The sequence below is a fragment of the Acomys minous genome, assembly GCF_964271855.1.
Source record: "Acomys minous genome assembly, chromosome: 2".
Taxonomy (NCBI): domain Eukaryota; kingdom Metazoa; phylum Chordata; class Mammalia; order Rodentia; family Muridae; genus Acomys; species Acomys minous.
Genome location: NC_140484.1, coordinates 135,498,494 through 135,518,077, shown reverse-complemented (window position 1 = coordinate 135,518,077; position 19,584 = coordinate 135,498,494). Strand labels below are relative to the sequence as shown.

Sequence of the window (19,584 nt, the reverse complement as noted above, 5' to 3'; positions counted from 1 at the left end):
ATGTACTATTTATGATGGTAAAATCATGAATGTACATTTATTGTCTAATGGATAAACTACAACAGATCCATATAATTTAAATTTTAAATGGAAGAAATAACTGCAGGACAACAGAAGAAACTGATCATTTATATGATATGAAAAAGAGAAATACAAGATATGAATGCTGCTTGATCTCATGTACATGAAAAAAAGAAATCATCAAAATCAAGGGCAGCTGATCAGAGAGATGGGAGTGGCACATTGTAAGGGCTGCGGCGACACATGTAAGCCAGTGAGCCTCAGAAAAATGAAGATGTCTCATATTTGTGTGGTGTTGTGGTTTCATCATTATATATTGTACAGTTATCTAATAATTGATATAATTTATTGTCTACTGATTCATTATCTTAATAAAAGTGGTCTAAAATATTGTTTTAATCAAAAAACGGTTTCTCAGCAATGCTAATCATAAATCTCTCTGTCTCTCTGTCTCTCTCTCTCTCTCTCTCTCTCTTGCCCCGTGTGTGTGTGTGTGTGTGTGTGTGTGTGTGGTGTGTGTGTGTGTGCGTGCGTGCACATGTGTGTTTGCATTCTACCACAATTCTGTCCTTTATCTGATCTTAAAGGATATAATTTTCATTTTTGTGAAATTACTAAACTCTCAGTTCTGCTAACTTTTTTTTTTGTCAAGGACAAGCCCAGCTTCTGTGTCATGCATTTCCAGTGAGTAGACCCTTGTAGATTGCCCATAGTGAGCAAACTCACAGAGCTCTGTGACCTCACCATCACTGTTATTTAAATATTATTTTGTCCTTCTCTATTTAGAGTCTTAAAGCCTTTCATGTATATACACATACTTTCATACTAAAAGATTTTTTGGACATATGTTGTATAGCATATAGGTTTTTTATTTGGGGCTATTTTAACCCTTATAAATCTGTATAGCTTTTTGTATATTTTCTTCAGAAAAATGAGTGAGCTAATGGTCCATGAAATGCTTGCTTATTTGCTTTGTGTTTAGAGAACAAGAAGTCAGGGTCATAGGAGGCTTGAATTATGACTGCAGTGCGTGAGGAAGTTGTCTTTGGCTATCGCTTTGGGCAGATTTTCCTATTTTTAGCATACTGTTCTTTAAATCATGTAGTCTCGAAACAAGAAATAACAGAACAAATTACTTCAGTAGAGGTTAACAATGATAAATTCATTGTTCATAAAATGGAAATTTATTTATTTTTATTACTTTGTTAGTTCACCCCTTCCCTCAAGCCAAATGCTATGACTGCACCATTTATTTTTTTTGCTGAGTCTTTCAAATCCATTGTGTGGATGTCTCTTGCAATTTTATTAATTTTTAAAGAACCACAATTTTATCTCCTCCAAAGAATATCATCTAATCATTTGATATAGAATTGGCAACTTTTACTTCAATAGTTGCACTGATAAGGTTTTGAATTCTGATTATATTTTCTCCCCATTGTTTTAGATACCAATATTTACTTTTACAACATTTTGTTTCTTTGAAATATTTTCTAGAGATATCTAAAGGATGATTATCAATGATAATGTTATAAGTGTATATAAATTTGACTTAATCCTAATGACTGAATTTAGTAATTTGATTTCAACAAACTCTATTTGTTTCTGATAGTGAAATTTGCAACAATGGTACTACATTGCAATGTTGCTATGTGGATTAATTCAGTGAAATGGTAGAGCAAAAGGATACAGTATACTTCCTAAAAATCACTCAACTAGAATTTCTTTATGCTGTCATAGAATTCAATTTAACATAAACAAATCTAGGCAAAATTTAGATTTCATAAAATAAAAGTCTATGCTAATTTATAAATCAATAAAATCTTAGTGTATATTAAGATGTTATAAAACTATATATGTGTACATATACCTGAACTCATTAAAATGGTGGCACAAAACAGTGAAAAAGTAAATTGTATCTATGATTCTATATTAAGACATATACATCCATATGTGACTATAAGAGTCCATACAATACATACACAAACTTAAAATATATAAATAATCTTTATGAATCATTCATATTGTTGATAGTATTATACAGGAATAAGCTCATATATTTCATCCAGTTCCTGGTGACTCATTTTAGCTTAAATTTATAATGAATGAAATAAAATAGCAATATAAATAATCAAAGATTGAAGAAATAACCAAACAAAGGGAAAGATAGAAATAAAAATAGAAAAGAAAGAAAAAAAATTCAGTTAAAAAAAAACGTTACTTAAAACTCTGCTCCTGGTCCATCTTCATATTCCAGTGGTAAAGTTGAAACATACTTACTGGATCATAATACTGGAATTGCTGTAGACAAATAAACTAAGTAATTGCTATTGATAGTATATTTAAATAAATTTAAAGGATATATAAATATTTAATTATATGTTATATATAGATCTATACACATTTTCCTCATTAAAGTCTAACTATAATATTCTACACATTTTCACACATCTTTTGAGTGAGAATTCACCTTTTAGAGGTAAATTATCAACCACATGAAAATTTTTAAACAGAAGCACATAGGTAAGGCTAAAATTGACTATTCAGTCTGGAAAGAGTTCTCCACCCATATACACCCTGAATTTTATTTTTACACTGGTAACTTTAATTTGGCTTTTAATAGTCCTGGTTACAATTTGAATATCTTTGAATTTGCGAAGAAAAAAGCATATCATTATAGAGGATGAGTGCAATTAGTATATGAAAGAAAGGGCTTCATGTGGGGAAGAATCTCTCCAAGCATGCAAGCTCCCTTTATGTTTCAATAAATAATAATGAAAAAATAAATTATTGATTGGATGAATTTTAAATGAATTACTTATTGTATTTATCATTGTATTGGCTTTATCACTACATGAATTGGGGATTATTGGTTTGTATAATTCTCATGAATGCTTAAAATGCATCATTCTAAGACGTTGACTCCCAGAAAAGTTATCAAACAAAGGCAAACAAAAACCACACAGTCCATTCAGCTTTTTACACACAGTATGCACTAATAACACCCACTCTTAAATAAATTATTGACAAATAAATTAATAGCAAATAGAAAATACAACTAATCAACAATTTAATTGTACATTATTATGTATTCAAACATAAAATTCTTTAGTATAATTTCCCAACCAAATACTGTGTAACTTTGATCATTTTTTATCACAGGAAATATATTACTGATGGTATTTTTGACATTTAAAAACAGAATAAAATATGAAGTTGTTATTTTATACAGCATTGACTAAATGGACTTTCTCAGAGTCCGGTAGATGCTATCACTTCTTTTCAGAATACTTCACTCACTGCACAGTAGACAGCCGATTCTCCAGCAGGAGCACCTGTCCTCTGTGACACAGGAAGTTCTTCTCTTAATGTGGAGAGGAAGTGTCTTACCTCAGGGGCTTCATACTGATTTATAGACTAGCAAAAGGCTCTCCCAGCTGCCTGGCAAGCTCCAATGAGATTTTAAAAGTTTGGGGAATTCAAAACTATCTTAGGCAAAAAAGCATATTTATTTTTGCCCCAAGGGATCCGAGGAGAGTGCTTTTCTTGTGGAACACGGCTTACCCTGGTGTACTGGAGATACGGATAAGTATCATCTTATTGGAAAGTGAAGGTCTGGTCAATTCCTTATCTTATTGTATGGAAGACAAGTTGAAGTGAAAATGTGTAATAGGGGTAATGTATATAGAGATACAGTCAAATGTCTAGTGAGCACTGAGTTTATAAATAGGCAAGGACTCACTTTGGAGAAATCTTATTAAACTATGTTAATATGTGCTATCTAATCTGAATAACACACAGCCACTTTATGTGATTTTAAAGAACACATTCTCCTCTCTGAAAGTAACATGGAATGATGTTTTGAATTTAATATATTTGCTATTAAATATACTGTGTTAATTCACCTGGCCGAATTACAAGTTTTATTTTCTATTTGATTTTAGAATTTCTCCTAATCAAAAGCCTTAGATAATTTACCTTTTATTTTACTGTTTGTAGAAATTCACAAAACATTATAAATAACCCTGAAATTACATTTGCTTAAAAACTTACTCTTGAGTTTTGTGTAATTGTGAAAAAAATGCCTATATGATTCTCTTCTTGGCTTTTCCTTTCACTAACTAGCCCACATGACATCATCCTGAAAGCATCATGAAAACATATACTCCCCAATGAGCTTGGCAAACACTAAGGACTGTTTTGCTTATATCTGTATTCTTAAGCAGTTCAGAATTTAAGTCACCAAAGTATCATTATACTTACTTTTTTCCACTTAAATTTTAAAGTAAAGTTTCTACTAATATAAAACTCACACCAATTGGTTATCTCAAAGTATATATGGAACATAAAGATGAATTTTACATATTATATATAAATATATATACATATATGCATATAACAACAATTGATGTAAAAGTGGCCATAAATTTGAAATGGAGTAAAAACGGTATATGGAGAGATTGCGGGAAGCAAAGGAGAGGAGAAATCAATGTAATTTCAGTCTCAGAATAAAATTTATAATAACAACAACAGAAAAACAACAAATTGTTGTTGTTGTTGATGATGATGATGATGATGATGATGATAATAATAATAATAATAAAAAAAATCTGAACTGTCATGAGCTCATCCTTTTTCTATATGTCCTGATGGTTCATTTGCAGGTTTTTGTTTGGGAGATTTAGCTATAATCTTTGCTATTGAGAGATTTAGGGACAGTGGAGATATTGCCTTCAGTTGTGTGTCCAGTGGGGACACAACCGAACTCTGACAAATAGTTCTAATGAAAAAGTCACACAGAGGGCCACGGTTAAGACCAAACTGGCCACAGAACAACCCCAAACTCACAATTCTGAAAGGGTCTGACATAGGGGAGTGTAAAGGGGTGAGGAGTAGTGGGGATATAGGGAGATACATAAGGGTGCAGGAAAGAGGACCAGGATGAACTATATGGACATAGAAATTATCAACAAACTACATTAATGGGAATGAAATCACAACTGCTTTTTTAGTTGCAGTTTCTATTGATTTATAAAATGGTTAGTATCTATAAAGATACAAAAGTACTAGATAATAATTTTATAAACTTTAAATTATACAATTATATTGATTAACTAAACCTCAAAGGGACCTATTCTAACAGAATGGAAAATGTTTTGATGCTTCTTTACACAGGTCAGAAAGTTGTGGTTATCTTCCTTTTTGCTCTCAGTAGCAGAATTGTAGTTGTGGAATGCTTTACAAGAAGTTGATTTAATTCTAAATTATGCCCAGTATAACTATTTAACTTGGACAGTAACTTCATATACCATAGTTATTGTGTGTCTAAGCAGCATAATATATAATCCGTCATGAAATGGGTACACAAATAAATAGAAACAAAAATATTTGGAAATTTTAATTGCCGGTATATCTAACATATTGACTTTTTAACAAAAACACAGGCTATATCAATGTCAAATTCAGTAAATATTTAATTTCTCAAAAATAAATTCCCTGTATAAGAACTTACTTGCAGATTAGACCGTCCTGGAAGAAAAGACAAAGCTGAGAAAAATCAACATAAGATTGTTAGTAACTAACTCAAAGCACAGTCATCCCTTATGGGGAGCCTTTCTATCTTGTGGCTCATGAGTCACACATGACATAAGAAAACTTTGGATGTGTTCCAATACCAAACAATACATTTATGAGTTTTTTTCAGTTATTTTGAGTCTCATTGTGAGCTTTGTAGGTGTTATCACCTTGCAAGGCCAAAGGCTGAATGGACATGAATGGGACTTTGTGTGATCACAGCCCTATAGTACACATCTTAACCCTGTACTTCCTCTCTTCTTTACGGAAGTCTACTTGTATTTTCACTGATTTCTGATTTTAGTCAACAACACAGAGAGATACACATTTCTACAAGTCCAATGATCATTAAGGGAAAACCTTCTAGTTCAACTGAGCATGAAAAGATTGCTTTTTAAAAGGCATTATTAATTAATAATATATCTCATAAAGTTTGCATTTTAGAGGTCAATAAAAAGAAATTAAAGTTTGTGCCTATGCTAGATTTATCTCACTATTAACAAGTCAGTGCAAAATCTAATCAGGAGACCTAGGAGAGATGGGTCTTGTAGTAAGACAGAACGGGGAATACAAATTAGACTGAAAAATAACAACTGTCTCTGAAGAAAAACACAAACCTAAGGAAAGTTTTACTGTGAGTTAAAGTGGGATATTTATAGAGTTTGGAATGTGGGCACATATGCTTAATCTGTTTGTCAGAGGATAAGATATTAGTAGCAAAGAATAAAGGCACCATAGTTCTGAGTAGGAGGGAACAGTGCCATGTAAGAAAAACTGGAGTCTTATTAAGTAAAAAAAAAAAATGCATGATAAGTTAACTATGGTGTTTGACATCTTTATTGCCAAGTTTTTCTAAAAGCAAAGAGTAAAAGCAAATACATAGTTTCTTCAGGAAAGCATATGTCAGTTGCTCATTGTCTCAGAGGAAGATGTCAGCCTTCATACATACCACTGTTTAATACACATTAATATCAGTGTTATGCTGTTGAACCTGCACACAGTGATGTAAGAAGGACAATGAACCATACTTAATTTTTGAATGAGATCAAGCCAAATATTTGAATAAGTCATCTGAGAAGCTGTTCACATTTTAAGAGTGTTCTTTAATAGAACATCTGACAGGAAGAGAGCTACTATGTTCAGATAAAACAAGTTCAAATGTGCTGTCACACAGTAGGCTAACTAAAATAACAACACACCACATACGTCTTTATAACATCTTTCTTTTTTGAAATTATAATATAAAGAGTCCTTTTTCCCTCCTTTCATCTTTCTAGTGTATGTTAAAATTTAAAAATTTAAGTTTTTAAAGATATATATATATATAAGTGATAAATGTTTGAAAATATAAATACATTTCTCCAGTGTTAAGTGTTGCAGCTTATACATATTTTAAAATATCACTATATCTTGTTAACATTTACAACTTTTATATTTGTCTGTGTCATTTGAAAATAAAAAGAACAGAAACAAATGTTACATATATGGAATTTGTAAGGAAAAGTTAGAATTCCAGTTACGTAGTTTAGAGAGAGAAGGGTTGCATAGCCATAGATCAAGTTACAAACTTTAGAATGAAAGAGAAGCTTGGAAAATTCTATTAAATACTATGGCATAACAGATAACAGCACTTGGAAATTAGTAAGGAACTAGATTGTAAATATTCACACTAAATATGTATTATTCATACATTGACTATTAAATTACTCTGGTAAACTAGCAAGATATACATGTATCTAACAATAATTTACAGTATACATATTTGTTTTAAGTATTAGCATAGGATAAATTGTTTCTTTTTTGATAGATTGTTTCTTCTTAAGATAGCTATGATAACAAATGTTTTTAAAAATTAAATTAATATAGTGTTTCTTAAGTTTGCTCAGGCCACTGAGAAAGAAATTAGGGAAACTACATCCTTCACGATGATATAAAGTGTCCTGGTATATCTCTAACCAAACAAGTGAAAGACTTATATAAAACTTCACATCTATAAAAAAAAAAAAAAGAAACAGAAGAAGATATCAGAGGATTGAAAGACCTCACGTTCGTGGATCAGAGAATCAACACAATAAAAATGTCCATCTTGCCAAAGGCAGTTAATAGATTCAATGCAAATCTCACCAAAATTCCATGACAATTCTTTACAGACAATTCTTTACAAAATTCCAAGATCAATTCTCAATTTCATATGGAAAAAAAAACAGGAATAGCTAAAACAATCCTGTACAATAAAAGATTCTGGAGGAATCTCCATCCCGGATCTCAAGCTGTGCTACAGAGCAACAGTAATAAAAACCAGCATGGTGCTGGCATGGAAATAGCCTGATTGACCCATAGAATCAAATGGAAGAACCAGAAATAGATTCACACATCTATTTGATTTTTGACAAAGCCAAAACCTATACAATGAACAAATGATAGCATCTTCAACAAAAGGTGCTCTTCTAACTGGCATGTCTACATGTAGAAAAATGAAAATACACCCATATTTATCACCATGCACAAAACTAAAGTCCAAATAGGTTAAAGACCTTAATTTAAAACTGGACATGCTAAATCTGTTAGAAGAAAAAATGGGGAAGAGCCTTGAACTCGTCTGCACAGGAGACAACATCCTGAACAGAACACCAACAGCCAGATTCTAAGATCAACAATTAACAAACGGAACCTCGTGAAACTGAAAAGCTTCAGTAAGGCCAAGGAAACAGTCCACAGAACAAAATGACATCCTGCAGATTGGGAAAAGATATTTACAAACCCTACTACATCTGACAAAGGGCTAATATCCCAAATATATAAAGAACCCAAGAAAATAAACACCACCAAACCAAATATCCCAACTAAGAAATGGTGTACAGAGCCAAGCAGAGAATTTGCAACAGAGAAATATTGAATGGCTGAGAAACACATTAAGAATTGCTCAAGTCCTTTGTCATCAGGGAAATGCAAATCAAAATGGATCTGATATTCCATCTTACACCTATCCAAATGGCTAAGATAAAAATTCAAATGAAGGCACATACTAGCAAGGATGCAGAGAAAGGGGAACACTCCTCCATTGCTGGTGGGAGTGCAACTTGCACACCCACTCTGAAGGGAGGGGATGGAATCAGGAGGTGATGAAGTAGGGATCTGCAATCAAGATATAAAGAATTCAAATGGCAGAACAAGCAGGGAATAGCTCTGAGACTGGCTGAGATATGAATGTCTATATGTAGACAAGGCTTCATTTTAGTCACATATTCTCTGTGACTTATTATTAGAGACCATTCTTAGTATGGCGTGAAGGAAGATTTGCAGATGGCTTATCTTACTTCTGCCCATATAATGAACAGGGAACCAATCTTAATTGTTCTGTGCATCCTACACACATCATACAATTATAATGTTAGAACTGCATAATACTTGTGAGAAATTATGTTTTTAGAAGAAAAGAACCAGACACTGATGCTGGATCAGACCCAACAGGATTCATTCCTCTCAGCATGCTGGATGCTGACATCCTGCATCTTTTGTGTTACAGCACCAAGTGCTTCAGTTGCTGTTCCTCATCAGAACAGGACAGCTCCCAGGACACCTTCAAAGAAAGCTTCTGATCCCAATTGGTCCAGCATTTCAGGCTGTCCCACACAGGACTCCTATTAAGCTTGGAATATCTCAACGTTTAGAAAATGGACCACAAATGCTATCCCTGGCTTGCTTAACCATTTCTGCAAATTTTTTTTGCCCCTGCAAAGGTAATATTTGCCCTAAATCAGGCTGAAGAAACCTTAAGAGAATGACATCTCATATCCTGGGGTTGAGTAGGTTTCTGTTTGATCTCTTGGTCTACAGATGCTTATTTTCATCGGGAGTTGGTTATATGTTAGTATTGGTCTTATACAGAGAGAAAAGTAGGTTGAGCTCAGGGATGTCTCTCTTTTCTTTTATATTTCTTTCATAGGTAAGGAGATAGGAGCTAAAAAGAAAGAAAGGGGAATATAGAAATATAGAGAAAGGATAGAACAAAAGTAGACTATTGAATCTACTCCTCTACTTCAGGCCTTAATTATTACTCACAAATTAAGTTATTCTTAATTAATTGGTATAGAATTTTGTATATTGATGCAAAATAAGTGTAATTCTGAAACATTGGTATAGAATTCAAATTTAAGATTATTTTCACATACATTATATATCTATATATCTTCTCTAATATGAGATATTTCACCCATCTAACTCAATTATAATACAAGGTTTACTTCTAATACCTTGAATGCTGTGCTGTAGCCTATTTATGATAATTAAGTAATACAAGCTAATTGTTAATTGAACAAATCATGGTTATGTCAAATATTAGTCTAATTTTATCACAAGAATATATATCCCAGGTCTAATAGATAGATATGATTCTATAGATATATAAGGTAAAATAGTTAAATAAGGTCTTCAAAAGCCTCAGAGACCTATAGAATATGTCATTTAAAGATGTTTTTATTATTCTAAAGATTCTTTGACAAGACAAGTTAACTCCTGTCAAAACTCAGCCTACCTCAAAGAAGATGATGAGCATCAAAGATGGCTTCAAATGTGTCAAAGCCACTGGGCAAAATGTCCTCACTTCTGCCACCGACAGAATTCTGCCTAAAAATGGGCAACCTTAGATGCAGGCAGAGTTGATAGCTGAACTCTGCCAAGACAGGGTAAGCAAGTCCTCAAAAATTTCTACCTTGCAAATATGCCTGTCAGATATGTTGTGCCAGAAGGCTGAAGATGATGCTCCAACATTATAGATAGTATTGGGTGACTGTCCAGGCAATAAGCTGTCACTTTTTCATTTTGGAAGCTGCTAACCTGCACCTCTGGTTCACTCAGGTATAAAAGTTTTATTCTTTCTCAAGTCTCAGATGGGGTTGAAGTCCGAATAGTTTAGTCTCACAATTAAGCTTAGTTGGTTAGATGTTAAGATGTTTTTAGATCAAGATAGATGTTTTAACTTAATAGAGATGTGATATGATAGATATTGATTTTCATTCAGAAATTTAGACCCAACAAGATAGGAAAGATGTTTACCTTGTTTGTCAAATACAAATAGCCAAATCTCTAGGAATGTAACATTTAAATAATTCCTGATTGTGTCGTGGTTCTTCCTGATGTTTGTAGTTTATTTTATTCATGGGTAATAATATAAATATATATGTTAAAAATAAACATAATAAAAAATGAAAATAAGAATAGACATATTTATTTTAAAATTTATTTTGGGGTGTCTTGATGAGGTAAAACTTAACTCTTGATCAAGACAGTGTGTTACAAAGAGGAAATACACTGAGACAGGAAGTGCACTTGGTTTTTATTCTAACGCAAATGGTGACTGTGTCTTCTCCCTGTTGGCTAGAGTCTGACCTGACAGACTGGCTCTACTGATAGGAAATCAGCACACAGGAATTGAAGGAAATGGGAAAGCAGTCAGGTCACCAAGTCCATTGAATTCAGGAGCCTTTGTGTAAACAAAAGTTTTACTGGGTATAAGGATTAATGCATTTGCATAAAGGTTTAACACAGTTGGGTAGATAGGAAAATTTTGAGGTCCATGTTTTACAGTATTTGATAGAAAAGACTCATGTTTAGTGTTTTTTACAAATACCTCCTCTGTTTTTAAACATTATTTTTTTGAGAGTCATTAAAATGCTGGTTCTCTTTGTCAAAAAGAAAACAAAATAAAAACCTCCTATCTGTATTTTGGAACATGATAGTCTTCTTCTCTAAAAAGAAATTTTAATTGCACATAATTTGAATGAATAATTCACAGCTCTTAAATACAGGTGGAGTCTTTCTAAATGTGCAAAATATTTTAAGGAAAAAAATCCACAAAACCTTCTAAATAAAATATCTATCTGAAAGTCATGTAGCATTGCAACTGAGAGAAAATTTTAATTAAACATGTTGAGACATTTCTCTATTGAGATGTCTAGGTTAACTGAATGCAATGCTCACCTAAGCAGAAACATGAGAATGCACACACAATTACAAAAGTCTGGGCTCGAAAACTAAATTCCTCTTTTACTTTTAAAGTGTGCATTTATCAACAATCACCAAAATTTATTTTCAGCAGAATTCAGACAATGAAGAATTTATTTGACGAATGAATCTATTATTAGAAACTCTTTTAAAAATTATTTCCCAGCCCCTGTCACTTCCTATAGACCCTCCACTTCCAAGACCATGAGCTTTTCATTAATTGGTTAAAAGCTTTTATTGTCACCAGTCTAGATTCACACGGCATTGTAAGAAATAACATAAAGCATCCGTAGTGACGTTTAAAATACTATATAAAAATGATACGTCGGCATTGATGCTTGTAATGAGTATGTAGGCTGATGAACAGTGACTGCAACAAAAGACACATTTACTTTTGAACCTTGCTATAATTTCTAAGATCACCAGATAGTGTTTTGTTTGTAACTGCTGAAATGAATTGGAGGACAATAAATACTTGAATGGAAAACTTTCACTTAAATAAATTTTCCATGTTTCTTATGAATTGTAGAAAACTTTCATGGTACTGTAATATACAATTCTCTGGAAACTGACTTCTAACAGAACTGAATTAATACAACCTTGTCATCTTCCATTACTTCAAATGATGCAAAAAAAAAAAAAAAACCATACTCAGCACCTGACCATTCTTGTGGTGTCTCTAGGGAGTAAGAAAGCTAATGTTGACTCTCACATTAGGAAAAAGGGTGTCTAGGGAGAATTTAGTTCTCAGGGGAGAACCGCACACATAAAAAGCCAGCGGAATGTAGGTCTTCAACAGAGAAAGCAAAGCTGTCCTTAACTCAGAGGAGATGCCAGGTGAGAGAAAAACAGAGTATGATTTGAATATGAAATTTATATCAAAGACACTGTGGATAAATTAATGAGTGCAGAAAGATCTAATCAAACAACAGGGATAGCCTGGGGCCTGGAGAAGGGGTGTTTTAGAGAAACCGTGATTAACGTTAATTGTATCAAATGTCTAACATGTTTGGACAATGGGAGTAAGACACTTAGAATGTTCTGGAGAAGAATGGGACTACCTGCACGCATGTGACGCTGACCAGGGGCCTTACAGAATGTAAGAATCCCTTAACACTAGAGAGTTCAGATTCAGAAAGTCCTCCCCAAAATAAAATCTAAGCAAAAAGAAAAAAAATCAGTTAGAAAGTGAAGCATTTAGAAGCAGGTGACACTTAACTCTGAGTGACATTTGCAAGTAAGGAGTGCTGACAAGGCATATTCTTTTTAAAAAAATATATTTTATTAATTTATTCATATTACATCTTAATTGTTATCTCATCCCTTGTATCTTCCCATTCCTCCATATCTATGACTAAGGAGGGTCCTCCTCCCCCTGTATATGCTCATAGGATATCAAGTCTTTTCTTGGTAGCCTGTTATCCTTCCCCTGAGTGCCACCAGGATTCTCCATCCAGAGGATGTGGTCAAATATGGGGCACCAGAGTTTGTGGGAAAGTCAGACCCCACTCTCCACTCAACTGTGGAGAATGTCCTCTCCATTGGCTAGATCTGGGTAGGTATTGGAAGTTTACTGCACGCATTGTCCTTGGCTGGTGCCATAGTTTGAGCAGGACCCCTGGGCCCAGATCTGCCCATATTCTTATCAGGATGCTTCCTAGCCTGCCCTCCCTCACAAAACCGCAGTCTCCATTAGAGGAGCCATGCCCACCGATCCTCTGAGGCTAATGTCTGATTTCATCTCTGACATTTTCTTTGCAGAGAGTATGTAAGATATAAATTAATCACTGAAATCACTTCTGAGACCCATCTAAATTAACATAGATGGAGATTTTGAGCTGTGTAATGTGTAGCTGAAAGTAGAACTCAATCCGCAGGATCCTGAAACATCCCATGTCTAAGAACAGCAAAGTCAGGATTTGAGTCCTATTTCTGTGGTTTCCCCTAATGCTCTTTCTCTATCAGAACCTGGACTCAAAAAAAAAATGTTGAATGAATCTTAGGAGAAATAATGAGACTATAACAGAAATATATGCTCTCATCCAGGAAATGAAGACTTACCGGTGTAATTGCCGCCAAAATTAACAGCACGGACCACGATGGCAAGGGAAGAAGAACCTGATATCAGAGGCTCATTGCTTATGGATGTGAAGATCAGGACGCACACCGAGTCGTCAACTTTAGAACCAGGGAAAGTAAGGTAGGACAGAAATAGAGAACATGCATATTGTGAAAACTTGAAAAGATTTAAATATATCCAGAGATTTTCTTTTTTTTCTAAAATAAATGTGTTGTGCTTAGTATAGATAATGAAAATTGAATCACATAATAAATATTGTGTGGCTTATTTTCTATTCTAATTCGTTGCCTATCATTTTAAATGAAACTAGTTAATTGTGCCATATTTAATTTATGCCATTGGCATGAAATGTATTTCAGAATTTCCCACATGGCCAAAAGACATGTGAAGAATTAGAACAAATGAGCATCATTGAGCCACATGTGTAAATTAGGCAGAGTATAATATGCTTTGACATACTTACTAAAAATGAATTTATAATTATCATATTCCATAGCCCCTGTGAAAATCTATGTGTATTGATAGCTACAAAGTTAAATGTTTTCACTATGAAAGTAGTCTACGTGCTATGTGAATGAGCATATAAAAGTTTCAATTGCATATACATTTTGAACTATATAGAAATATTTGTCATTTATTCTATGGTAAGTGATTTTAGAAACCACGTTTATATTAAGGAATGATATGCCACTTGTCACGGTACTTTTTAAAATTACTAATGGGAAAATCCAAATCCATCACAAACTATGTTGTATATGTATTGTAAAATGTAAAAAAAATAAACTATCTAAAAGTAAGAGTGCGTCCTAAAAAGGGACAAGCTTATAGTTAAAATATAGGATTACTATATTAAACATGAAGAAAATATGCGAATGAGTGTAGGTGTTTAAGGAAAAATCCAGTATCAACTACCAGTGTGATACTAGAGCTAGGTTCACAGCTTATTTGGTAAAGCTTTGTCTATTGCATGCAAAACACTGATTTCAATCTCAGTGTCACAAAATGCTAGTAGAGGACCTAGGACACTGCACTCAGGTGTAGCCAAAAGGCAGCTCAGTCCCCAGAGTGGCCCCTATGAAGGGAAACAGGGCCTGTCCCTGTCAAAGACTCTGTTGCCTACACTTTGACCATTTCCCCCGAATGGGGTGCCTTACCATGACACAGAGGAAGGGGATGAGACTTGGTAGGCTGGCGTCAGCTGGTAGGGGAGAAGAGCTCTTTGGCTTGGAGGACTAGGAGAGGGGAATGGGGCCAGGGAAATGTGGGAGCAGACGGAAATGAGAGGAGACTACAATTGGGATGTAAAGAGAATAATTTTTTAAAAATTAAATTAAACAAGGAATCATGAAAAATATAGTTCTACGAACAGCTGATCAACTGCTATAACATCTATTATTTATAGCCAGGATTGAAGAACGCTATATTCAGAGTGAAAATTTATATTGATTGGGAATTTAGATAATGATAAGTTTCCAAGTTTTTATTTTAAAATGTCATCATATCAATGGTATGACTTGATTTAACTAAAAACTTTCTTGTTTTGTTTTTTCCTTCAGTAATGCATCACACCTGGAGAAGTTGTTCAATAGAGGAATTACTCTTTATTAAGTCCAACTGATTCAGTAATAAATGTCATAAACTATTTTATTGCACAAAACAGTCGAGTAAATTCATGACATTGTGAGGATGATTCCAAGGGAATGTGCATTAAAGGTGAAAAAAAATATAGACATAGGGCTCAGCATCTTTTTCTGGAACAACACATTTTAGAGGAGAGGTATGCAGCTCTGGCAATATGCTTCCTGTCAACATCACCAACTCCATCCTTTCCACCTTCCTGGTCACAGGCATTCCAGGCCTGGAGGCGATGTACGTCTGGATCTCCATACCATTCTGTGCCATGTTTCTCATAACTATGGTGGGCAACGCGACCATCATAATTGTCATCTGGCAGGAGCAGACTCTTCATGTTCCTATGTATATCTTCCTGGCCATGTTAGCTGCCTCTGATCTGGGTCTGTCTCTCTTTACCTTCGCTACTATGTTGAGAATTTTCTTACTGGACGCTAGAGAGATGACCGCCTCTGCTTGCTTCACCCAAATGTTCTTCATTCACACTTTCCAAGACCTTGAGTCAGCTATCATTCTGGCAATGGCTTTCGACCGGTATGTGGCCATTTCTCACCCACTTCACTACCACTCCATTCTCACAAACACTGTGATTGCTAAGATAGGATTGGCTATTGTTGTGCGAACCTTAACTGTGCAGGTGCCTCTCCCTATCCTCTTGAGGAGGCTGCACTTTTGCCACTCCAATGTACTTTCTCACTCCTACTGTTTGCATCCTGACATCATAAAACTATCCTGCTCCAGCACTAGGGTCAACAGTATCTTCGGACTGTTTGTGGTGCTCTCCACCATGGGGCTTGACTTCCTCCTCATCCTCCTCTCATATGTATTGATCCTGAAAACGGTACTGAGCATGGCTTCCCACAGTGGCCGCCTCAAGGCTCTCAACACCTGCATCTCTCACCTGTGTGCTGTGGTCCTCTTCTTTACACCCATGATCTGCCTGTCTATGCTGCACCGATTTGGCCCAAGGCTTCCCTCACATGTCTATGTGACCTTGGCCAACATGCACTTCTTAATTCCTCCTGTTATGAACCCAATTGTGTATGTGGTCAAAACCAAGCAGATTCGAGACAAAATTAAGAAACTTTTCATTATAAAAGCAACAGAAAAAGCTCAGGTGGCATCTTTAACATAAATTATGGAAAATTTATGTAACATGAACCATGCTCAAAACTTATCATTACTTTGAAATTGTTTTTTACTGAACTTTATACAGATATGAAAACCAAGCACTATAAGGTCATAATTGTTTGTTCAAATTCTGCAAACTTCCTTCAAGTTCTACAGAATTTGATTATTTTCCCCTCATATTCTTCTTTTGCATGCATTGTTTAAATATACAATTCAGATGTTGTTTAAAGACAGCATGCAAATTTCTTTATACAGTTACTTTATGAAGCAATGTACATTTAATGTTCTTATACCTTTTAAAATAGTTTTCAAATTGTACTTAATTATGTGTATGCATGTATGTACACGCACCAGTGTGTAGGTGCTCATGTAGGCCAGGATTCCTTGGAGATGAAGTTCTAGATGGTTGTTAGTCACTTTATATGCGTACTGATAACTAAACTTGGGTATTCTACCAGAACAATACATAACTTTAACTGCTCAGTCATCTCTCTAACCATCGTTCCCTTAAGTTTGTATCACCTACAGGATATTCATTCTTCTCTCTTGTCTTCTAGAGGAAAAACTATTCATTAAACTTCATAGCATCTTCTCATTACTTAAATAAAACTGCCCATTTATCTCATAGAACTTTAGAATAGTTTAATATAACGGCCTTGCCTTCATTGTCTTGTCTTAGTTCTTCACACCAAATAGGTTGCAAGATCTCCTACAACACCATAGACTGAGCTAGTCATGTGAGAAGGAGACAAAGACTTTCCCAGTTCAATCAGATGAAAGGAAGTTCAAATAACACATTCTTGTAAATTCACTGATAACCAACACATTTCAGAAAATAGTGTAGCGTCTGGGGTGATAGTAGGATAGATACAGAGAACATAAAAAAATATATAGGCTAAAGTGCTATAAAGCAAATAATTGATTATGTGAGTCTTATTCCAAGATGTACATAACAGTACAGTTATTCATCTGATTTTAAATTAATAAGGTGCCTGGTATGTTTATACTAAAATAGATTTCATTTATGTATAAGGATGATGTCATGCTAATGTCCTCTCCTTAATTAGAAAACTCCAATTACTCTGTAAAGGAGAGTAATTTTTGGCTTAATTTAGTAAAAGATATTTATACATTTAAAACTTTTTATTGATCATGAAGTAGTGAGTAATTTTACTTTAAGATATGCATTCGTGTGTGCACGTATATATTTGACTTTGGATTCATCCACCGTGACATTTTTATGGTTTGATTTTTGTTATTTACTGTTCTCAATTCAACTTTATTCCTCTTAATTTTACCTATATTTACCACAGTCTTTCTGTTTAATATTCATCCAACGGACTTTTTTTATACTATCTATTTGTCAATCTTCTTTCAGAGAAAATAAAGAAAAAAAATCAAACAAATAGGATTATGTTCCAAAATACATCACAGTCAAAAAAGAAGTCGAGAAAATCTTTTATGTGATATTACTTTTGGCATTGATATCATCATCTTGGAAACTCTGAGATTACATTAGTCACAGGTGCCATGATGCTTAGCATCCATCATTAGCAGCAACATTGGTGGCTACTCTGTGTACCTCATCCCAATGTCTTCATGCACAAATGCCTTATTTTCATGTTGGGTACCATACAAACATATATGAAATATCTGCTCTGAGTATAAAAATAATTATGATGTTCCCAATTTCTTCTAGGTTCAATTTTAAAAAGGAGGGGGTGCTTCCTGGCATTTGTTGAGCTCTGTTCAGGCACTAACTCTTCTCAATTAACTGGAATACTAGGTGAACTCCAAACCCATTCCTGTTACAAGATTCCTGAGTAACTTAAAATTTTCAAGCAGTCCAATCTTCTCACTATTTATTTATGATTCCATATATGTTGGCAAAGGAAGACTACAGTTCATCTTGTTAATATGATTATCTATTTTAGCCTTAATGTTCTTAAGAATTAGCAAACCTATTTCCCTCATGGTAGCAACTTTTCCCTTTTCCCTTCCTTCTTCCATTGATGCTTTTCTTCACTGATTCTTACTTTCTTTCCTTTCTCTTTTTGGTTTTAGTTTGTGAGACAAACTCTTAGTACTCACTCTGCGCTGTCTTTGAAATCACAGTTCTTCTGCCCGAGCTTTCTACTACTTCTTAGTGCTGATGTTATAAAGCATGTACCACCAGGCCAGATTTACAGGTGGTTTTCTTACTGTTTTTCAAGTAGAGGCAACAAAAAAATCAGTAAGTAAATGTCTATTTATAAGCTGACATTGAAAATAACTATAAAACCATAGTTATCTAGCGTCAAATTTTTCTAAAAGTAAGTGACTATTGAGTGCACAACAATAAATAGGATGTCTTCCTCCCCCCTGCAAAGAATGTAAGAATCAGAAGAAAGAAAGGAGTGCTGTAAAAAGCTGCCTTCCTGAAATGTCATGTGTATAGCAATTATGAACTCAGCTGAAGTCTTGATTAGCATACATCTTGTACAAGAATGGGTCAATCCACATCCCATTATGAATTGTATTAGCTAATAAGGCCCCATTCCTCCCTGAATATCTGTATAGCATCAATGGTTGTTTAAGGAAGAAGAGTCATATTCTGGCAGCCTTGATTAAATTAGGTGGCCTACAAATAAATATGCAAAATATAGGAAAGTAAGTGGGGGACTTGTTGGGAAAGGAAGTTTGATGGAGGAGGAAATATTAAAACGGGATGGAGTAAATACAACCAACATACATTACGTACTTTAAATTGTAACATATAAACTAACAAACTTTTCTTATATTTTATGTTTTAATATCTTTATGATCCATAATTAAAATATTCTCCTGTATTGCAAGTTTGAGTTTCAAAATGCAAAGCCCTTCAAATATCTATAATCCCATAATAAACATCATTATTTCATTTTTTCACATGTACTTGTGAACACGTATTCTTTCAAAGGACTCTGACTATCCATGCACTTCATGACTTTATATTATGCAAGGGACACTGGAATCAGCGTAAATGTGTTTCCTTCTCTCACTCCTCTGCTTCATAAGGACACTAGAATGCGCACAGTGAAATGACAGTATATTAATCAGTGCCAGCTCAATCAGCTTTCCAATGCTGGCAATACATTACTCATTGTATCTGTAGTTCTCTATAATCC

The 19,584-nt window shown here is 34.2% G+C and overlaps 1 protein-coding gene across 1 annotated transcript; it reads left to right on the top strand.

Annotated features, from left to right (window-relative positions):
- Positions 1-15,470: 15,470 nt before the first annotated feature.
- LOC311580835 (olfactory receptor 51G2-like) lies at positions 15,471-16,442 on the top strand (the record flags this gene model as incomplete). Its single annotated transcript, XM_084752572.1, has 1 exon — positions 15,471-16,442. One exon carries the CDS (start codon positions 15,471-15,473, stop codon positions 16,440-16,442), a length of 972 nt encoding a protein of 323 aa, XP_084608698.1.
- Between the last annotated feature and the right edge of the window lie 3,142 nt (positions 16,443-19,584).